This window comes from Amblyomma mixtum, chromosome 5, assembly GCF_055824585.1.
Source record: "Amblyomma mixtum isolate Tamu chromosome 5, ASM5582458v1, whole genome shotgun sequence".
Taxonomy (NCBI): Eukaryota; Metazoa; Arthropoda; class Arachnida; order Ixodida; family Ixodidae; genus Amblyomma; species Amblyomma mixtum.
Genome location: NC_143016.1, coordinates 87996971 through 88020970, shown reverse-complemented (window position 1 = coordinate 88020970; position 24000 = coordinate 87996971). Strand labels below are relative to the sequence as shown.

General features: G+C 46.6%; 2 protein-coding genes across 2 annotated transcripts in view; one reads left to right on the top strand and one right to left on the bottom strand.

Annotated features, from left to right (window-relative positions):
• The first annotated feature begins 3234 nt into the window (after window positions 1-3234).
• Window positions 3235-4183, top strand: LOC149342922 (uncharacterized). The gene is made up of 2 exons (XM_089542259.1): window positions 3235-3359; window positions 3503-4183. The coding sequence occupies exons 1-2, from the start codon at window positions 3247-3249 to the stop codon at window positions 4101-4103; spliced, it is 714 nt and encodes a 237-aa protein (XP_089398385.1). The 5' UTR covers window positions 3235-3246; the 3' UTR covers window positions 4104-4183.
• A 6040-nt stretch (window positions 4184-10223) lies between these two features.
• LOC149342920 (uncharacterized) overlaps window positions 10224-24000 on the bottom strand; it is a 48674-nt gene continuing 34897 nt past the window's right edge. Inside the window, exon 8 of the mRNA XM_089545447.1 lies at window positions 10224-23054. Coding sequence (XP_089401573.1) covers window positions 22797-23054 — 258 coding nt within the window. The 3' untranslated portion in view covers window positions 10224-22796. The remainder of the gene's footprint in view (window positions 23055-24000) is intronic.

The window sequence follows — 24000 nt, the reverse complement described above, 5'->3', positions numbered from 1 at the left end:
TGGTCGAGCCGATCGCGCCTCTCGATCGTTCAGTGTGCGGAGAAAATGAAAAAACCAAGAAAAGAATTCTATTGAAGGCGGGGCCATGACGTCGCCCTGTGACGCACTCCACAGACACCACGCCTCCGGCTTACACCGGAGAAGGAAGGGGTGATTTTGCCTTGCCGAGCCTACTCGACGAGGAGCGGGAGAGAAGAATTTCGAGGAGGGAATGGAAGGAGAGGAGGCTCGCTCAAAGAGAGGTAGAGAGTGTCTGTTGCGCTGGGGTGGGCACGGGCCCTTTAAGGTGGAACAAAGGTAGATAGATATACGAGAAAGTTTTACTATCAGAGCTGCGCGATGAGTTTGTTCTACGCACACACTGTCATGTAAAGAATTCTTCAAGGACTATCACGACTTCTGCTGCGAGCTGCAGAACAAATTTTCTTCTCGTGCAAGTATTCGAGTAATTTTCTTTCGTGTGCTCGCATGTGTTGCAATTACAATTTAAAATATGGCACTGACGTGCCTGAACAAACAAATAAGCCTCGATTATACAAGAATAGTAAATTCAATAAAAAAAACTAAAAGAATCGGTATATGTCGCGTCGCCTATGTTCTCAAAGTCGACAGAGTACGTGTTATGTCTATTTTATGTTCACTGCTTTCATAATGAAGGACTCCATGTGATAGTTTCATTGCGCGGTTATGTATCCTCCGACGGCTCTGTGCACATGAACAAAGAACTCACGAGCGAAAAAACGGTGTCAGAAATTTTTGTTCTTAAGTGTTTCTTTTTATTGCACGACCAAGAAATGTTAACTAGCAGCGAACATTCAGCGAGCAACTGCTGAGTCAAATTGGTTTATTAAGCCGCATCAGTATTTCAAGCGAAATGCAAAGGAGATCCTATAGGGCAAAAACATCTCCGTCGATAACTACGGCTTTCTGCTTGAAGTTATAAGCAGGCACCGTAGTTTCTTCTGAGCCCTAAAAATCTCTTTAGGCACTGGTATTGGCAGCCCGAGAACTTATGAGCTCTATATATCATCACTGCGCAGCGAGATTAGATAGAGCGTCTTGCGGCACGCTTTTTATACGCAAGGAATCTGAGTTGAGAACCGAACATTTCGCCATCACGCAAGGAACCGGCGGTGCAGCAGGCAGGCTTAAGACTTTAAATCAAGTCCTGAAGGGACTCTCTGAAGAGCACTCAGCGTAACCAAAAAGGGCAAGTGTCAAGAAATGGTGACGCATTTCCAGAGAAATTCTCACCCTGCCTTTGATGCGGGACATGGCGATCTTCTTGGCCGCTCCAGCTGGCTGCCGGGCCTTACCCGGTCGCAGTCCTCGTTTCTGTACGTGGCACGTGAGCGCTGACGGAAGCCGTTGGCATCAGCGCGTGACCGCGGGAAAGAAGACGTTATGCGTCCAAAACCAGATAAATATACGAGACAAAATTTTATGGCAACGCGAAAGTAAGAAACAATGTCGCCTCGCAGTGCAAAAAAAAAAGATAAAATATCCCGGAAAACAATGTTCCTGGTATTTCAGTGGTCTGACTTGCACGATTAAAATATTGTTTCGTCCGAATGGTCAACTCAGTCGTTCAAAACTGCGTGCCGCGCTAATTAGATGCTGTGTCAAAAAGAAAACGGGGCATATCTGGCTTGCTTGAACTTCTTCGTGCTACATACCACGCCTACAGCGGCACACCAGACGCAGACGCAGGCTGTGATTGAGCACGTAACTAACAGTGCAAGAACAAAGAACCAACACTGTAATACCAGCCAGCCCAACAGAAAATGATAATGTACTTTGAGACTGTTGATAGGAGTGTACTGCGCTCGCGGCGCGGCATTCTGGCATGAAGCGATGTTCTAGCACAGTACGTCTTTCACTCTTTTCTGCACGACTGCTCTGCCAAATTATTAACTGCGCAAATGCTGTTTTCAAATTTCGGAAATTTAAAGCAGCGAAGTAAAACAAACGGAAAGAAATCCTTTATAGGCATGTGCTTTCCAAACAAGTATATATCAGGAAGACGATAAAGTAGAAGCGCAGAATCAATTCTAAGGATCAATAACGACTTGACACCGGTGAGCGCTGCTGCCGTGTGACCTATCGCCGAAGAAATCGATCGATCTTATTGGTTTATTTGCTCTTTATTTTCACGAATATAAGGCAAAACTCAGTATAGTTGGTGTTCCTCTTGTACAAAAGGTTTCCACGCCCCCTTTACCCCTTCGGTCCTGGGTCTTTCTCTTATGACATGTGCCGTAAAAACGAGTTAGAGCAAACAATTCTATGAGATGTCATCAAAATTATATTGCGGGTATTGTGTGAGTTAACTATTGGCGTCAACTATTGCCGATAGCAAAGGCCTAAAGTACTCTAAACACTGCGCTTCGCGGGCAGAAGTTATCAATAACGGTTATGGGAAGCTACTAGCACGCTGCCATGTTTCTTTCCTTATGAATAACGTGGTTTGGTTGAGACATAAATATAAAGGAACGCTCACTTAAATGACACCATCGAGCTTCAGGATTAGCTGTTAACGTGGTCACATTGTGCAAGAGGGTCACGGTTATGTACAAGGAGTTTATTGAAATCAGTGGGTCACGTGATCCATTGCTCATATCACCGATGACAGGGGGTCGTGTGGCATTGCTATATAGTGACGTATTCATGTCACGAGGACTACACCCCGAGATCTCAAGGAGGGGCAGGGGGTGTAGCTGCTAACACTGGTTAAAAGGCTGAATAACTCCCATGGGCCGGGCCCGGCCAAGCGCATGGCAAAGCGTTCCTCCTTGAGTAATCGAGCGTCTCTCACCCGGTATCCTTTAATATGATTGGTGCGGGCTGGAAGATTCACGGCGGGCTGCCCTGCATCTCGTTCGCCCATTTCGCTGAGCTACTTTGCTGGCAGTTAACGCATTCAGAACTGCAATGTTTATTTCCTTCTGTACGTGTTTCCTCCTCCTTTGTTCTCTTCTCCCCCTCTCTCAACTGCTGGCCAGTGTTTTTGGTGTCAGCTTGCCATTACGTAGTTGTGGTGCGACCACCAGGGTTTCCCTGTTTTTGTTCAGTCATTTTCTTTATCTTTCTCTGAAGTGTACTCTAGCATATATATATGTCAATGAAGTGACCTTTTCTTTTGTCCTATTCCAAAAAAGGAGCACTGACGAGTCGATTACTGTCGACTACTGGGGAAACGATCTTCAGTTGATTTGTTGCCTGCAGGCTCCTCACGTGGCCGCAGCGATGCAAGTGTACACGCTTCGACGAGGCGGAGCCCTCTACGCGACCATTACGTTCCTTCTCTGCGTTCTTTCATGGACTGCTAAACCTGTCCTAACAACTGAAGTCCGTGCTCAGTAAGTGCACAGTTTCGTGCTCGTAATAGTTGAGCTCTGTGATAAAGTAACCGCAAATGTATTGAGACATGTAGGACACGTACAGAGGCCTGAGGAGAGATGTGGCTCTTAAAAGTGTACAACTCAGGCGATCGGCTACGCAGGGCAGATGGTGATCAGCGCCGCCCGTACCCGAGTTCTCGATCAGCATCATCGTCTTCCACGTCAAGTTTTGTGGCCGGGGGTGACCAGCCAGGTGCACCAAGGGTGGTGGTGACGACGACTTCATCGATGCTGACGGCGAGCTCCGCGGCCTCCACTCCAGATGGGGGTATCACGGCTACGACAAGCACCATGGCGGCAACGACCACATCGGTGACCGCGCAGACTGGCTCGGCGAGGATGGCCGCGGCTTCGACGACCGTCGCCTCGACGACGTCTACAACCACTGCCTCCGCTCTTCCGCCAAAGAGACGCGCGGGAACGTCGACGTCCTCGTCAACGGTCACAACCACGACTACAACGACGACGACGACCAGTACGTTCACGTCGACCACTGTCAGCTCCCAAGACAAGCGCTCGTCCATTGGCCATGGCGGTAGTCACGGCGTCTCAGGCAAGAAGCGATTCGAGAGAGTCGATGCAGCGCAGAGCGACCAGCACGCCCTGGAACATTCTAGGTCGGCTTTTTCCAAGCGCGCGAAAACTCAGCATTTAGGACAGGACTACGACTGCGGCGACAAAGGCCACTGCCTGGCTGTTTAGACACATTGGATGGCTTGCTGGTGAAAAACGCCTGTTCATGGCATAACACGTTCATTGTTTTCAGAACAAGGGTACTTTTACATGGCCATTCCGGGAAATAAAAATGAAGTATACCCGCGCGAAGACGTTTGCACATAGCACCAGAACGATTTTCTTTTTTTGCACGTGCATAAATAAACTCGCGGTGGGCACTGGCAGAGTGAACTTAAAGGTAAATTGAAGCTTGCCTGGTTCGATCACTTTCGACAACATGCACTGCAGAATTATGGATGCGAGTAATTTTTCTATTTTTAAGAAAGCCATAATCATTTTGTCATGGCTTCAACGCGGGTATACGTTACATGGTAGAATACGCACTTGAACCTCACTTGTAACGAAGTTGAAGGGACCCCGTGGTCTGTTCGTTATAACCGTTACATCGTTACAGCAGTGGGTGATCATCTGTACGATGTCAGTCGCTTTGGGACGTTAAGCTCCCATATACCATGGTCGCCAGTGTCGCATGCGAGCAGGCTTACATGCCATTGTGTAGACCGAATACAGCTTGGGTAGCATTTAGTATGCCGCCAGTATGTGCTGAGGGAGCCTTCAAATGCACACCCAGCGCCCCCGACAGGGCCGAATATAGGTACACCAAGTGAGCATGTCGCTTTCTAGACGCGCACCAATTTTCTCCGCGACTTGCACTGGCTTCAGCGCCTAGTATACGGTTTTTGGAGGAAGCAGTATGAGTGCCAGCAGGAGAAAATACTGGTGTGTGTCTCTGCGAGGCCACCGAGTGAAGTTTCCGGCACCTGCAGCGAGCCGAGTGCGAGAATAACCCCCGACAAGAAGCGAGCGTAGCGACGCGCCCAGGCAGTTAACGAGTGCGGAGAAAAGTGGCACCGAAAGCGAGCCCGCGTCCTCAGCTGATCCAAGGCGGCACGCCACGGAAGGCGGAATGCGTGCAGTGCAACAAATGTTAAAGAATCAAACAATCTTTAGCGAGCGATAACTCTAGGCAAATTAAAACGAAATGCAAATGCAGAAAAAGTAAGGTAGTCATTAGCGAGCCATAAAAGAAATACGAAAGGGAAAAGCATCGAATGGAAAAGCATCATTCTAAAAGCACATTTTGCTTACACAGTTCATCGCATCAGACCATCTGAGCGTCTGCCAATTTTATTTCAGTTCCGTTTGCTAGGCGCTGAAACCGATTCGGGCTGCTGTGAAGGAGGGCACGCGGCGGCGATTTCGGCTTGAGTGCCAGCGTCAACTGGCTTCACCGCATAATGAACGAGCAAGCGGACCACAGCACTTTACTGCACGACAGCAATGTTTTGTGGAGAATGAACTTGCCAGACCAAAGGGAAACGGAAAACAGCTTCTAAAGGGCTGCCAAATGCTTCGAAGAAACATTTTAGCTTCTTGCGCTTCTGTTTTCCGCCGTTATCACTAACATTTGCCTTGTAAAACAAAAAAAAAACGTCAGTACTATAGTGAACTAGAATATTCTAGTACACTATAGGAGGTATTCACTGAGGCCGCGCTACCAGACGGCGCGAGCGTCGTCGCGGCAAGCCAAGGAGGGACCATGACGTCACAATCTTGAAGCCTAGTCATAAAAAATATAATGGAAAGCATCATGGGAAATAGGCCCTCACGTGACAAGGCAGTGGTAGCTCTTAGCCGGATTTCGGTTTCGGTTTCGCTCTCTTGCTGTACGAGCAACTGCGCGACCATCTGCTTGCGTTCACTGATGGCTCCGTGGTGAGCGCAAACTGCTCGCTCGCCGCAGCGGCCACCATCCCCGAGCGACGCGTGCGCTGACTGCGGCGCAGTGGAGACACTGGAGCACATGCTCCTTCGCTGTGCCGCTTCTGCAGTGCCGCGTCGCGAGATTCTCGCGGCCTGCAGGGCGCTGGGAATCATCCCGGAAAGTCTCGAAGCGCTCCTGTGGCCGCGCGGCACTGCGCGCACCCGTGATATTCTAGCCTCTATACCCGTGACAGAACAGTGGTGAGCTTCTGTGCGTTCATCGAGCAGGTGGGCTTGACTTCCCGACGGTATACGCGGCCGGGCGCCCCACCCCGGCCGCTAGTGCAGTGTGCCGCGCGCGCGATTAGTCCGAGACAGGACGCTACGAGCACGCGGCTATGTATACATACAGTTTACTTCTTTTTGTAAGTGATTGTGCGCAGTGGCCGGGAGACCCCGCGCAGGGGCAGACGTAAAGCCGCCGGCACTCTCTCTCGACAGCGAGAGAGAGAGAAATACTTCACTGCTGAATTTCACGTCGGAACCGCCTATGTGCGCGCGCGTATTCGGCACGACTTGTGCCTCGAGAATAGCGGAGAACGGAGGGCCCATGGGCGGGCCGAAGTCCGCCTGCCTGAGAAATAGAATCTTGCGCAGCGCGCCGGAGCGCTCGTTCAACACGTCCGTCCGCCGTGAGCGCTCTGGAAGCCGCTGCGCCCCTTTTTAGAGGCTCGTTTCTTCACCTACTCTCGAGTTCTCCGCTCATAGCATGCGCTGAAATAAACGCTCCGTATGTGTGTATAACGACGAAAGGAATTTCTCTCCATTCTCTTTATGAACCACAGTTGAACAGTGACGAGGTCGCGGCCGCACCCTTTGATGAAAAGTTTACCCGCAGTTTTCTACAGTGCACCCAAAAACTCAAGAGTGTAATCCACAGAGACGCGGAGCCTTCAGACAACCTCGAGCTCGGCACGCATTCCGCCAAAGCTGCAACACAGGCGCTGCGCTACTTCGGAGCACGGACGTTCACTAAAAAGCACAGCTGGCTGGCAGTCTGGTAACTGTGGAGGAGGGCCTATTTCCCATGAGTCAGTGCGCAAAAGGGCCCTCGGCAGCGGCGTCAGAGGAGGATGGCTTGCAGAGGCTGAGCGCACTCCCTCCTAGTTTTTTTACCTCCATGCGGCAAGCGCGCCATGTTTGCGGTCGTTTCAGGCCAGCTCGCGTGGTGTCACGGTGCGCCGTGAGGTACCCGGCCGAACTGTATGTGATCCGTAACATATTTGTACTTTGTTGAATACGTCAGCGACCACTTTTCTTTGTGGAGCGCGTATTGTGCATGAAGTTTGTAGCAGAATTCTTCTGCGCTGTGATATAATCGAGCTGCCTCAACTCGGCAGCAAAACTGGCCGGCTGCGGTGCTCGCAAGAATGTACACGACTTGCAGCTTTTAATATCAGTTGATAACTCTCAGGTAGTCATGCAGGGCACATCGTGGATAAACAGCACGATTAACTGCCGAAATTCCAAAACTGCCACCGCAGAAATTGATAATTCAAGCGCCTGTAGTCCGCGAACTGCTGACGCTTCTCAGACGGTCTTTTAGCAGAAAGCAAAGCGTCATAGCTGCCTTATTTACACGACAGAACGGTCAAACAAATACTGCCATGCGCTCGCAGCACGAACGGCAGACACAGCGAGAATGTTTTGCAGTTTTGATTGTGGCTACGTAGCGCTGCTTCGTATGCACAAGAAGTCTAGCGCTTTCGCAGCAACGCAGTGTGCAGCCATTCCGCTAGATTCAGTAGTAACGTCACTTTCGGTAGATAGAGATGACAAGCTAAGGTACAGCTAAGTGAACAGACCCTTCGAATTACCTCTTCAAAAACGGCACTTCAGCCGCCGGCACCGCGGACGTCGGCACCCCCAGCACGGCTCTTGGACTCACCCGCTTGTCAAGTAATTGCACCCTCTCATATGTTTATATCATTTAATTCCTTGGCCTGCCAGCAAACTTAAGCCGTGCACAAGGTGGGCCTCGATACCGGTGAATTCAACGCGCGGCAGCTGTCCTGTACGTACGTACGTACGTCTCACACAGCGCCGGCGCCTCCGCTTTCTTACGGGCCGACCTTTTCACAAAGTGGAACCTTTTGAGCGTGGCCGCTCTTTTCTGCTTCGCGCAGTTCCCGGAACACCCTCTCAGTAACTCGGTGTTACGGGCCGGACAGTAATTATATATGGCGAGACGCGAAATACACTCGCATTTCACACATCACCGGCTATTTAACGCTGCGGCTGGCTGCGGCGGCCGCGCGCGCGACCACCAACATGGCGAATGCCGCGCCGGCCGCTAGCGCCCCTTGCGGATGACGTCATATGAATACCTCCTATAATCAGTACCGTCAAGCCTACGGAACGCACAGCAAAAAAAAAAGCAGTGGCTTAGCTCAGCTATGCCAGGATATACGTAGCGAGAGGCGGCACGCATAGAGCTAATATACCAACTATACCAACATATACCAACAGCTAATATACCAGCGGCACGTGTTATTCAACTTCATCGACTGCCAGAAAGACGGCCGGGTGATCTGTAAAGTAACACGCGGCCGTTCGGTCGGAGGCGCGCGGCGTCGGCGCACGGCGCCAGCAGCTGTGACGTCACTCGGCGGCTCCTCTCGGTCGTAGGCAAGCGGCGCGGCGCACCAGCTGCGCGGCTGTGACGTCATTCAGCTCCTCGCGCATGCGCACAAGTGGCGCCGAAGGCCCACAGTATAGTGCCTAGAAACGGCGAGACTGCGGGTAATGAGCGCTCTTAAAAAAAAAAAAAGAAAAAAGAAAGAAAGAAAAACGCGACAATGCATGCCGCGAACACGCGAGCTTACACAGCACGCGGCACCCTGAGGAGTACAGTACGCTCGCTGCAGGCCGTGTGTGCAGCAGGGAAGATGGGTGTGCCAGCGCCAAAATTTTGTCGCGGTTGTGGCGCGACGCGTCCGGCGAAATGCCCGATGCATGTGTGAGGCTCGACAAAGGCGGGAAAAGTTTTCCTCGTATTTTGTGCCGTGCTCGAACAGCGGCGGTAGTTCAGTTGACCGCGTCGAGTAGGTACGAAGTGTTGACCGCCGTCACGAAGCGGCAGTGCAATGGAATAGCCATTCTCCCTTGAAGCTCCCATAGAAGCCCGGGCTGCTATTCAGAATTAAACGAGATGTCACATACATAGCCATGTCTGCAACATCTCATTATTACAAAGTAAAATTTCTCTACAAAGGGATATTGCGAACCTTTTCACTGGCCAGTTTTGCCGAGTATGTCGATGGCTAACAGTGGGGAACATGGTGAACACTTCCGTTCCCATTCCATACGTGGCAAATCGAAATTACCGCGCATCTCTCTCTATCACACACACACACACACACGCACGCACGCACGCACGCGCGCAGATGGGCCGCCGTGGTCCATCGTTGACCGTCGACAGCCGCGGCCGGGATCGAACCCTCTTCTTTTGGGACAGCAGCAGAGCACCATAACCACTGAACCATTGCAGCTGCCAAGAATTCTGTGAACGGAATAACGCTTTTTTTTTTTTTCGGTGAAGAAAGTTTTCAGAAGGAAACATTCAATTACATCCTTTCTTTGTGCAATTTCTTAACACTCCGGTAAATAAATACCACTCACCTCTAGCGCAACCAGCTAGCAGCAGTAATGGTAAAGCGGAGCAAAAAAATTACAGCCGATTTAGCTTACTTGGCCAAATGCGAACTATGTGCACTAGCCCGTTGCGTTTCATTTTGCTTTAGTTCGAGGCTAGGGTTTCAAGGCCAGGCTTCAGGCAAAGATATTGTTACAGGCACAAAAGCTGTGCGGTTCACACCAGGCCTAGCCAGCGTACCAAGTCAGTCCCCGATGACGTCCAACTGACCCAACTTCCACCAAGTTCACACTTCAACTCCTTCGTCTTAGCTCGTCCGTGGCATTCGCCCCCTGCACAGATGAAGCCCACCGGGCAAGTTATGCTGTGTCCCAAGAGTGGCATTGCTTCAGACGAGCGACTTGTGAGAGTTCAGTTTTGGCGGAACGGCAACCAGTTGCGGTGAGGCGCGCAATCTGATATGCGAGGTCACTAATCCTGGCCATAACCACGTAAGGGCCATAGTTGTGGGCCAGTAGCTTTTGGTGCAATATGATTCAGGACCTCAGCGGTAGCACATTGGATCCATTGCACACAGATGGGTCTGAAAAAAAGTATGCTGAAACACCCTCTACACAGATTGAGTGGCACGGTACAGTCATTATTCATGCGTGCCCAACACATGTCCCGTCTCTGCTCCGTGTGAGAGCTGGAACGTATGAGTAAAGGAGATTACACGGACAACCGCATAGATGCACACCTTCTGACATTTATTTCAGTGCATGTTTGTATATCAAAAATATACAACCAAACAGAACACGCAGGTTCACCGCAAAACTCAAAAGTAGCACGACAACGCGCTTTCCTGCCGTACGCTTCTTTCTTTCCTTCAAAGAGAGGAGATACAGAGAAGAAAGTGCCAGCAATGGGGCAGAAAAAGCATCAGAAAAACATTTGTGTGTGTCGCATGTGTACAGCAGTATACATGTATGTGTGTGTGTGTGTCGTACGTTGGACAACAAACTCAACTCGTGTGTCGTGCGCCGAGCCCGTGTCTGCATGAACACACAGAGAGAAATAACACTGGCAGTGTACTCCTTTTTTTTTCCTTTAACTTTCAGATGAAAACAATGCAGCTGTCGCCAACATCATGTCGTGCCAACGGTGCTCGAGTGCTCGGAATGACATTACCCAACGTCCAGCTATGCAAGAGCAAGTAACCAAAGCCATTCGAGATGATGAGATCGATTACAAAGAATGACTGTATACCACCCCACACTACACCAGGATTCCATCAACACACCGTCGGAAAGCGAGATAACACAGTCGCACCTATTTCCGACTTATTCAACCTCACTGTTCGCTATGATTCAAGCCAGGATCGAAGATTTGCCTTTCCATGGCAAAGAGTTCGCAGTATAACATCGACGATCTTTTAGAAAGTTGAGTGTATCGCTCCTTCTCCGGAAGTCGCAACAAACATTGCACGGCACTCCTCGGCAAACGCATGCACACAGTGGTACAACACTGACATATGCCGTACGAGTCTCGAGTCTAATGCACTGTCAATCATGCTGCATCAGACATTCGTCAGCGACATAGAAAATACACTTATCCTTCACAGCCAAAACCCTTCCTTGCGGGGTACCATTCGCACAGCACCGTTGGCACACTCAAAGATGCCACTAGTGTCAGCTGTAGCCAGAAAGAGGAATAAAATAAACCCTCATACACTTTCCAGAACTCAACGAATCCTTCATAAACGCCCGTAAACTGAAAGGAGGGCTCAACAACCTCATACAATGCCGTGTATTCCGCGAAAATAATTTCAAACCTCTGGAATCTGTGACACACTAACAAAGCTTTATCACTCGCCGCAAGAGGCGATGGCTTTTCTGCAAACCGCTTACGGCCACACAAAACGTAGAAAGCTTTGGACGCCACCACAGTCTAAAATATGCTGGTACGGGTAACGGCCCAATCTTGCGCTCAGGACTCTGTTCAACGATGACCAACAAAAAAGCTCGCTCAACAAGGCGCATACAAGGTTCCTAAACGCAGTCATTCTTCTTGAGTCAATTTCACAAGTTACAATGTTCACCGGGTCAAGACTACTTGACTGCAGCGGTCGATGCCATGACATGTGCAAGTCCTCTGGCATGTGCAGAAAATGGTCACGCATCTTGGAAAGCTCGTCTGAAGCGAATTAAGCAGACAGGCACAGTCCTCGAGGAATGAGATGAATGAAGATCAGTGGGCAAGTTGAGGTCAACATGTGTACAAAAAAAGAGAAAAGAGGGCAGTCAAGTATTTCAACTAAGCCAAACAGGAAACACAAGGCATCGCCATATCTTAATTTTATTACCCGGAGAGACACTGCATGCAGCCGACTGGAGTGAACCTGATCACACCCAAAAAATACGTCTGGCGCAATCGCACGATTATCTTCACGCCCATCGAAAGGACAACAAGCTTTAATCAGAACTGTACGGCACCAGAGCACACCAGCAGGTGCCGAGAGGAGGTCCCTTTGATGAGACCCCTCATCAGAGGCACTTGGCCGACACAGGGCGAACCATCAAACAATGTCGTGGCCGAGTACAGCAAGCAAACCCTACACGCAGTAGCCATGACAAAATGCAGGAGCCTGCACTGGAGGGAAAGGAACATAGGCTCCCTTCAAAGCACAATGGCCTTGGCTTAAAAGGACGTAACCACTGAACCGTGAACCAGGACACATGTACCATACTGTCCAGCTATTATGACCTAGATAAAGCACATTACTTAGGAGATGCCACGCAAGCCCCACCATTTTCAAGTTCAAAGCGCAACACTGTGGAGCCCCCTAAAAAAAAATAGAAGAGCTGGCAAGCACCCACGTGAGCGGTGGAACGTCACATATCAGTGATGTGTCACTGAAAATGTGCACGTAAGTAAAAAGCTTGTGCAAGCGACGGATCACAAGAATCTATCGATGCAGCCAATCTGTAAACACGAGCACTTTTTGATGGATATGCAGCAAAAGGAGCAAAGGAAAGAGTCAAGGCATCCTGACTCCTTGATTACACAATTTTTTCAGAGCACATGCCGATGAAGCCAAACTACCCATCCCTTTCTGCACAATACCCCAGCCTTCAGTTGGCTGAAACCGATAAAAACAGGCAGCGATAATTTAAACACAAGGTGCTCGACCAGTAGAACTCTGTAACAACATGCACTAAGCAGGGCACATGCGGATGCTGGCGATGACAGTTAATGAGCGGCTGTGTACCACACAGGAACACAGGACATTATCATCATTGCAATTATTTGGCGACCCAAAAATGGAATTCTAATGAAGGAACAAGAAATTTGACTATCCAAAATACTTAGGCACTTTAGCATGGACCATGTAAACCATGTAATTCATAGAGTGACTTCCATTTCGCCTCATTTCACTGCACCGAGTAAGACGCATATGCAGACTGCAGTGTCCCCTAGCAGTACTTCACATATGGTCATACCATGAAAAATTATTAACAAAATGATGGCCCATATCTAATGAAGTTCACTGCATAAAGCAAATTTTACTGCTGCACTGCAAAACTTTGGCAATAAGTGAACACACACATCTAGTGAACAGTCCATAGTACCAACAGTTTACACGTGCCAATTAAAATATCCGTAGCATGCAAGCATGGATGCCATACTGCCCAGATTCCTTTGCAAGCAATGAAAGTATGCCGGTCTCTTGAGCCAAAAAGCACCAAGGGATACAAATTGTTTCAAAGAATGACAAGATGCAGCTGTTAAATTAAGAACCAAAAAAAGATAAAGAGACTGTCATAGGTATGCGGACATCTGATAAAGCTGGCCTAAAGTTATGCACAACAGTAATGCCGTCCGAAATAGCTACACAAAGCATTTTTCACAAGGCAGCAACTTCGCACTTTAGTCAGGTGCACGGCACAGTTTACAACAAAGATAGGAACAAAACAGCTGGTTTCAGACAACCCGATGAAAAAAAAATATGCCACTGAGCAAGCAAGCATGATTTCATTATAAATGAAGAGACCGAATGGGGCGGCAAAAAGAGCACTTGTGAAGATAGTACTGATAGTTGGTCATCACCATCCTCAAATTTAGAGACGTGCAGCGGAAGAGTGAAGCATCAAAAGTGTATGATGGTGTGGACAGTGCAGCATTGCATGATGCCACATCATTGCCACAGCCCTTCCCATGACCGCCAACTTGAAACGGGTGATGTGACTGGCAGTACTATGAAAATGTGTGCACCTCAATAAATACACATAAAAATGAAGTGAAATACATAACTTTAAAATATCATAAGATGTCGGGAAGTTTGCAGAAGGAGAAGAAGAAAGGGAGGGGGGCCTCTGACCGGCCAGCAGCAACGCCCATTAATTAGACCAGCACCTGAACACCGGACCGTGTGGAGAAAATGAAATTAAAACAATGAACTGCCCGTGACGGCTTCATACAGCGCAAACAATTTGAGGTAGTAGCAATATGACACATCCTTACCGAGGACAGCCTCATGAAAGAGGGTGCCACATCCTGAGCAAACACACGACAAAGAGAACAGCACGAGACAGGAAATGCTGCAGAGACCCACAGGCTATGCCCCTGCCATGCAAGGCCGGAAGAAATAGTGTGGCCTCAAGCAGTAGCAGTGAGCAACTTCTGGAGTTGATAACTCTGGCAATTCCAGTGGATGAGTGGAACTGCGTGAAATTGCCCTGGGAGTTGGATAGGGAAGCAGTGTAAGGCTTCCCTAGCAGCACCATCAACACATTCCAGTCTCCACCATCAACCGAAGTGCACAACCATCGAGCCTGATCATACAGACTGTAAAACTCTCAAGGGCCCTGTGTTTCAAAATGGCATGCTCATTGCATCAAAATTTGGAGGTCTAAAGATTGTCACGTCAAGTTTGGAAAGGCAGGTGAACTATTAGTTACAATGGCACAACAATGGTTGACACCCACTTCAGGTAAACGGCCACTTGCTGGTTATTGAGGATTCGAATAACTACTAGCTCCCGATAGCCCGTCACCAAAGAATGTCCAATGTAGATGTGGACTATTGCAATGAAGAACACTGGAGCCTGGCTGCTCAAACTGTAAAGTTGCCACCTCGAATCAACTTTCACCTGCCTTGATTTTCGGAAGTGACACTAGAAGTGTGCTCGGCAAACGTGCTCAACACTGCCATCCTGGGAGTGCTGGACTAAACATTACATTTAAATTGTGTACTCACTTCAATGTGATGTTCATGCAACAACTGGCATAACAACCAAGCTGCTGGTAAAAAAAGTACATCAGCACCTCAACCATGAAGGTACAAAAACAACAAAGCAGCAGTAAATTATCTGGGCAAACTTCATTTGAGTGAAGTTCACACAGCTAGAGTGTCCCATGTTGGCTTTCTCCTTTTAGCGAGCATTATCATAACAAACGCTTCACAGCGACAAACTTTCCTAGAACTGGCAAAGTCGCACACAAGACATTTTACATGAAGGCAAGCACTCATCAATACCAAACGCCTCCTATTATTTGACATGACAGGCAGGAATATCTTACTTAATTTCTCCATGCATTTTTTTCAAACAGATGATGATTTAAAGTAATGAGTTCAAGCTTAGTACATTTACTAGGAGCCAAGAGACACCAAAGCCCTTAAAGTACACTTGACAAGTAACATCACAAGAGAGCTTGGCGCACAGCAAAGCCATTCAGCACTTCTTGCGTGAGCTTCATTTGCTGAAAAATAAAACAAAACTGAACAGAATGCTAAAGCTCACTCGAGTGAAATGCCAACGCACGCAGCCATAGGATATCAGAAACCACAGAGACTTTAGGATAAAACTCTGATGGAGACATCACACTTGACAACAGGACACAACATCACGTAACTTAACAGAAAAGGCTTTGAACACTTTGATTGGAAACTGACTAAAACAAGTCGGCAGCAACAAAAAACCCAAAGGTTTAGCAGGGCAGTCCTTAAGCACCAAAACCACTTCAAATGCACATATTCAGAGAAAAGGAAATAAAACCGACTAAGTCTCTCAACAGTACCTTCCATCACGACCAACCAGAATGCAGAAAAAGCTTTCCATGAAAAAACAGCTAATATACGTATGACCACACTTTGCGAGTCTTTCTGGCCAAGTGGCCCAGTGTCCCAGAGCCACTTTCACTACACAGGATACACCAAGTGTGTAAAAGCACACGGCTGCACAAATTCCAGACTTCACATGTACAGAAATAGGAGCAGTCAAACATGTTGCTAAGTAATTCTGCAACCATCACTTCTAATACAGGCATGACAACTCAGCATCCAAGAATGATTAGTGCACTTCAGGTGCAAAAAACAACACAATGCAGGGTACACATATCTGTCAAGATTCATATACATACATGTCTATATACAAACAACTACAGCCCACAATCCTTCCACGCAACACACACACCGCAAACATCTCAACCGAGGCTCAACTAGAATCCAGCCCACTGATTCATGTCTAGTGATGCTTACACATGGATGTCCAAGCAACAATTGAGCTGTGCTTCGAGACTTCACACTAACAAAAGTGCAAAGAGATGAGGTCAGATAGCAGCAAGGGAGAAGAAGCAGAGGCAGCCCATTCAGGGAGCGTGTTCTGATGCGTGAAGGACCTAATGGGTCACATACCGCGACTCTCCAAAAATAAAGGCCTTTTCTACACTTGCATCAAAGCAAGTACTTCCTTAAATGTCCTCCATAAACAGACAGCAGGCAGTGACAAGAAACAAATGGTGCCATATACCCGCCATACCATTCACAACTCAAAACTAATGAAAAAAGGCCAATAAGATGAAGATAAGAAATTTAGGACCAGGAGGGATGATCAATTTAATACAATTTCATCTGTACTCTGGTCAAGTTTAGTCTACAGGAGACCTGCTTCATGCACAGTTCCTGCCTTAAAAAGCTCCCAGTGGTACTCTGCAGAAAATTTGTGTTCCTGCACAAAGCAACACATTTTCACTTAAAGGGGTGGAGACACCAAATTTTGAGGCGATAAAAAGCCTGCTCTGGGATTCCTCTATACGCAAGGGCACTCACAGCCAGGTGTTGGGCACAACAAACATTTAAAAAATATTTTAATTCAGTTCCAAAGATTACCTAAACGCTCACTCTCACGATCTAGACCCATCACTAGCGCAATCAACGCTGACGTCACTACACTGGCAGAGTAACCAAAGTTTTCGTGATGTCATACCAAAATACAGTGACGTATGATGAGAGGGGGCACAGCCACAGCCATGAGGCACAAGTGACAAGCCATGTGAACACAGTTGACGCACCAGCAAGCTTCATTTGCTGCGAACTTTCACTTGCTCGGTTAGTTTTTGTGAAAGTATTGCCGAACTAGCCATGCTTACTGGAATTTTGCACAGTGCTTCACACCCTTACGCGAACCCACGTGAGGCCCACAACTTTGTGGGCCCACGTGACCAGGCAAAGTAGTTGAGCATCATAGAAAATGACATCACTGCCCAACTCGGCGTTCCGAAACTGAAACCGAAAATCGTTCACCTAAAAATGCGATATTAAATTATTCACTGTGAAATGAATCTTCGAGTGTGTATCATGCTTCCTAGAGCAATAAGAAACATTTGAAACAAATAACGTGCCAACCAAAAATTTGGTGTCTCCACCCCTTTAATAGCTGCCAAAAACAGGAGCGCTGCAATAAAAACTAAATGTGTATGTGTGACAGAAAAAACATTGCTTGTTTTGCCTGACAGTTTTTACATGCAAGCAATTCGATGGGGTCTGGTGCAGCTTTCGTCACCTCTGTGAAGCTGCGACTTCAAATAAAAGTTCAAACTGTCAGAAGTATCTTTTTCTCACTGTCTTCAGACTCAGAAAACTCCTTACAAAAACCATGAAGTGCAATGGGTGTTAAAGGCATATTCAAAGGTGCAGTCTGTGTTGTTACAGCCTCTATACGCAACACAAAGCAAACAGGTAGCAGTACTTGATGTGATCCATCTGTCAATCCAAACTTCTATTGGCAGATTTCTCCAATACCCATCTCCCCCAGGGCAGTTCCAGATAGTAAATTCACAACGCAAATGTCTGAAATGTTTTTGATCGTCTAAGCCACCATGGAAGCACGCCAGCCAGTGGTGATGCGACTAGTCTTGATAACCACACAGCAGAGTAATAGCAACACTGCAAGCCAATTTTCAATCCAAAATGCTCCCAAACTGTTCGTGTGATCTATGGCACTAAAGTTCTTAAATCTGCACTGCCAGTTGTAAGTGATGCTCCACATGGAATACATCATTAAAAAAAAGAAACAATACATTGACTTATCCCAAATTTTGAGGCAGCCAGACAAACTACACAAACTAGGAAAATGCAATTTTTCACATCACAGCCATGAATGCATAGCTGTTTACTCCTTTCAGAGTAGTGTACATGTGTGCCAACTGCTGAAAGCCAGGTATCAGGAAGAGTTAGGATTTAAAGTTTCAGGATTAGCACAAGTTAAGTTTTTTTTATCATGCCAGCAGAGCGCCAAGAGGGAAAAAAAATAAATTTGATACTCCGAACCGCGGATTTTTCTTTTTTTTTTAACCACTCTGGCTTCCGTAGAAAGCCACATAGATACTCTGAATATTCTCCCATGGTGTGCTAGTTCAGACCTTCATTGTGTCCGCAGCAGTGCGCAATGAACATGTCACCACAATAATGAGTGCCATCAGTGCTATGCACATTATGTCCTGTCCCTAGCTCATGTTAAAGACAAACAAGGACTAAGACCTATGGCACATGTCCATACGGTGCATGCAAACAGCAAGTTATGTGGGCATATAAATGGCAGATGGCAACAAACACAGCCATTAAACCAGCATAGCGAAGTCCTATATCCCTCACAGAATATCACAGGAGCAACAAAAAGAATGTGTATACACCTATTTACGAATATAGTTCCATGTATATACACACATCATATGAATAAAAAAGAAAAATGGTACTTAACAGAAGACAGCAGCAGAGACAGAGAGACAAAGCCAGCAAAAAATAGCTTGCTACATCGGTATATCGTCAAAAGGTATCTGCAAAAGCATGAACCAGAATGCTGCCTATCAGCCATGTATTTACAGTGCTCAAAGAAGGGGAAAAAAAAATAACCACAGCACTTTTTTCAGGTATCTTGCATGAAGCACAATTTTATATCAATAAGCTCACCTTTCAGACATCTTTATCTTTGATGTACTTCTAGTACAAAACATGACAAAAAGGGAAATATGGCTCATGCACCAATGTTGCCTCATTTTGGCATTAGATCCGTTAACATCATAATGAGTTATAAAAGAAAAGAAAGCAAAAGTATTTTAAAGGTCCAAGTTATGAAGCTGATCACAGCTAGTGCAACCACTCTGGCAATACAAGTATAACAGCAACCTCTATATTTTTGAATTTATATCTTTTCTGGCACGAGGTTTTTCTCGTCCTAAGAGAGACACCGAACACAGACACTAATATACCAGAACTTGACAACAGACCACAAAAAGCGATACACCAAGTTGAAACCATGACAACAGCCCCCTCGAAGAAGCAGTACTGGCAGGACATGAGGATTGCAAATGTGAGCATTCACAGCATGTCCCATATGAGCAGCTTCACAACCTTCCAAACAAAAAAAAAGTGGTACAAGCGCAAGACCTAGTCATACCAAGGTACAGCAATGTCGTGTACCTACACTCTAATCGCAAGTGACCTGTGCATGAAACAAAGCACGTCTCACAGTTTTAGGTACCGAGGCTTGACCAGTGACCACAGTAAAACCTGCAGAGGCCACCCACAAGTCCTGAAAATGCAGATACGCAGACGCCTGGATGCACTGCCTTTCATGAAGTACCAGCACTGTCAGAGCTGGTCCTCAATCTCCCACTTTGCAAACTGCTTAAAATCCAGCTCCGTGAAAACCCATCCAAAATGCAGAAAGGTTGTAACATTGCACTTAGTATGCCAGAGGGAAACAACATGAGGATAATTTGATGAACACATTTGTGAGATCTATTAACGATAGAATGCATGCCCTCACATATGCATTTAAAAACACAAAACACTATTCACTCAAGAAATTCCAAAACAGCACTCTGAGGCTTGTGCCAACATCTGTTCCATGCCAGCTTTGAACTTAACAATGCACTGCCAAAACACAAGCAAACATGTCAGGAAATTATACATTTGAATCAGGTACAGTTTGTTCTTAAAACCTAAAGTAAAAAAAGTAGTTTTGTACCATTAATGCTTTCTTTGCAGGCATCACAATCAAAGACTTAAGTTTATAGTCCTTCATCATCCCTCTGAGTACTGTAGTAAAATTTTTGATGACACAAGTAGTACCAATGCATTCCCCACCAGCGTTCTGACTTCAGTATTGCAGTTTTCCTCAGTTTTGAACAATTTCCATTTTGCCTTTGTTTAAAGATGCAGGTTAGCACTTCGAAATTTTTCTTCTTCAGAGATTTCCAGCTCAAGTGTTCTCTTCTTTAACAATGTAACGTCCACACATATTAGAGACATCATATCATGCCTGCTTACCCATCCACTAAAACAATCATGGTGGACAAAAATGAAATGCAGACAATGCAACACTAGAGCGAAATTTTTTCTGTGGATCCTGAGGTATACAACAAAAATTAAGCACGCAATTTTTTCTTTCTCACATCGCATCACGAAGAATGCTAGCATTCAATACAGTTGAACAAAAGACCCCATTTCACAATGCTGCTTCTGCAACAATTTCCTTGCAAAGAACAAGTAAAAGCTTCCGAGTCAGAATGATGGATGAGTACAAAAAGAGACGTGAAGTAACAGCCAATCACTGTTTGTCGCAAATATTCAGCACTGTAAAGATAAGCACAATGGTTTTTGGGCATCAATAAAATGTAAAACAAACAAAATATGTATTTCCCTCATCTTTTTGCCAGCCAGCTCCTTTGCCTTGCAAACGATGCCGCAAAGTCCATCTACAATTGTCTATAACATGCACCCCAGCAGTACACTCAAGATATAGTAAAAAAAATAAAGTGCAATTTGCCCACAGCCTGCAACATGTATCTGTGAAAGCTAAAAAAGAAAGCTAAAAACAAGTGAAGGAATGTACAATGCTAACTAAGCCTACACAAGCTTCAGCAAAGGCAGGTGAAAATTCAGCAAGTAGAATACCGAAAGGTCAGTCTTCCTGCAGTGCCATATGTACAGCTCACTGCAATACTTCAGGACCACAAACCTTCCAAAGAGAACAGCAAAAATAAGTATGAAATTTGGGCAAAATTATACTACTTCTATGACTACATAAAGCAGTGAATTATGCAGCAAGAGAAACGATAACTGGGCATAATAATGTCCTCTGTTATGGCACTGTGCGATGAAAAATGACAGCCAAACATCAGAGATAAGCATCAAATGAGATGAAAAGTGTTTTGTACTTCAAACAATGCCTCGATGGCCCAATACTTAATAGTGGCTCTATGTTACAACTGTCAAGAAGTTGCCTGATGGGTGCCCACCAACTGTTATTGTTTGTTTAAACATTTTCAAGAATACATTTTAAACGTTTTTAGAAAATACTTTCCGGGGTTTCCCCAAAAAGTTTCCCATCCTGGCAAACGCAATGGTCTGCAGGCAAGCAGATGCACATAACATTGCATGGCCTTTAAGTTGCCTGAAGAGAGTCAATCACTGCAGATGACAACCTGGCACAGTATTAACTGGATAAGGCCTCAAGTGCAACAATGCACTCTAGCAATGTACTTAGACAGCATTAGTGACATGAAACATTAAAGTCCAAAGTACGTACCTTCAAACTCACATTACCTACAATTCCGTGCAGCAACATAAACAACAAGGGTATATTTTGACAGGTGAAATAGCGAAAAGCTTTTTACCTCCTTTGGAACGACTCCAGATGCATGCAATATGGCACTGAACTGTCGAATAAACTTTATGCCCAGAACAGCAGCCTGACCAAATATATCAAGAATGCGAATGCAAGGAATGAAAATGCCTTGACTTGGTACTCAGTGATCTTAGTTTCTATTTGCGCTTCAGCCTCCAGAATGCACGCAAGTTGTGCATTCTACCCATACCCCACTTCCTACAATGTGGATGGACATCCACCCATGCTACTTGAGTATGACAGCCCTTGCTTTGTCGCATGCTATAGGTAGTTAAGTCAAGCAGATTCCCAGCACTGACTGCATTGCACAATAACAACCGAGGAAAAAAAAAATTACGAGGTTTTTGCCATAATTTTCAATTGTTCCACTTGACATCACATTAGCCACATCTGCACAACGTGTCATGCTCTTTCAAGCACAATGGCTTTTAAAAAAAAGAAGAAAGCAGAGTTTGCACCTGTTAAGAAAAAAAAAAATTTTGAGATGCAAGGCATAGATAATTACTGAGTGACAGACATCTTCCTTCTCCAGGCCAGCCTCAGAACTCCGCTGAAAGCGTGGTAAAAGCTGACCACAGCTTATGTGTTTGGAACACCAACCACCAAAGTGCGCACTCATGAACAAATCTTTGTGCTAAGTGCAGAAGAAATGGCACATACTTAGCAAGCATAACAGCAAGCAGCACCGCAAAGTCAGCGAACCTGTATAGCTCACATTCTTCAGTAATTTTTTGCCACATACCATAAAAATATGCTTTCACCAAACTAATAAGTGCCAAAACTGAAGTGCTGTTGCCACTGCGCAAAGCAGCCCAGTCTTTTAATGTCAGGCTCAGCCAAACACAAAAGAAAAAGTCCAGCACCTAACCAGAGTGTACACACACAGGATGCCATTCAAACATGGTGCAGCAAGAACAACAACGAACAAGTCTTGCTGCTGAGCGTTCTTCCACTGCTGCAGCAATAACAGACACTCCCTGGTGGACACAAACTCTGCAGTGGTGGAGATGGGGGTCGCGTGAGGCTGTTATCTCTCGCCTCACACTCAGCAGTGGTGGCAACAGACGACAGTGTGCATCCACCTTACCTTCCTGATGCTTTGACGTGCTGGCCGGCAGTAATCACAGACGACACATGGCAAGGTCACTGCTGTCATTCACCAGCACATCCTCGTCCATAGACATCGATGACCGGACAAGCGGCAAAGACAGACAGCGATACAGTGAGCAGGCCTGCTGCTGCCACTCTTTCTAAGAGGCTGGTAGGCGCTTTGGGAGGTAGGCGGTGTGCGTGTGGTGCAACATCACAGTGAAGCCGCCAGTCACCTGCCAGCTGCCAGTCCTCGTGCTCTTCAGGCCGGGTGGTGCCACGTGTAGGGGGCCGGGCTGCAGGGCATGGGCACCTGCAGTGTGTGGTAATGGTGGTGGTGGTGTTGGTGCTGGTGCTGATGCTGGTGGTGGTGGTGGTGGTGAGGTGGCGGCTGCTGCTGCTGGTGCTGCTGTGGGTGACTCTTGGCACCGGTGTCCACGGGGGAGGACAGAGGCGGCGAGTAGCCAAGCGAGGCGTACGTAGGAGCCTCCCCACATTCATCCTTCACAATGTCGGGAATCTGCAGATGAAGAAAAATGACGAGGGTCTAGCAATTGCAGGCTGACGGAGCGACAACTTTCTCGATGCAAATACATTAATACAAAGTTGTGTAGTAGACCAAAGGTGAGTTGAAACTTGTCTTTTAAGTTTTTCTTGAGCAGAAGAGTAGCCTGCAAATGCTTGTCACTGCCGGTGCCAAACGGTTCTGTACAAACATTTCAACTCATATCAACAAGATTTTGATTTATTGATTTATTGGGGTTTAACGTCGCAAAGCAACTCGGGCTATGAGGGATGCCGTAGTGAAGGGCTCCGGAAATTTCGAACACCTGGGGTTCTTTAATGTGTGCTGAAATTGCACAGTACACAAGCCTCAAGAATTTCGCCTCTATCAAAATTCAGCCGCCACGGCCGGGATCGAACCCGCGTCTTTCGGGCCAGCAGCCGAGCGCCGTAACCACTGAGCCACCGCGGCGGGTTTCAAATCAACAAGGGTCTTCCTTTATATCCCTAGATGGAACTCTCACTACACCAAAAGTTCTAGCCTGGTTGTTATCGCAACTAAGACATGCTGATGGATCACTTTCTGAGGTACTGCTTCACACATCACAACAGTGACACGTGACAGGAATACTATGCTGTGTCTTGTCTGCGCTCTTTTTCTGTGCGTTACCGCACAGATTTAATACCCAACATCAAATGTTTTTCAATTCCTCTCTTAGAGTATTCCCAATATACAGAACTCTCATACCCATAATGTAAAAGTTGCTCATAATAAGTGAAGTGTAATGTGGTCATACAAAGAGAACTAAAGTCTTGCTTGCAACCTGCTAAAAAAGTTTAATCAAGGTGATAACCCTGCACACATCCAACCCTGTGCATGGCTCAGACCTCTACAGAGAGTGCTCTTATTACAAAATGAAAATATTGTTACTTCTCCTGCTAACCACCAAACTGAATGAAGG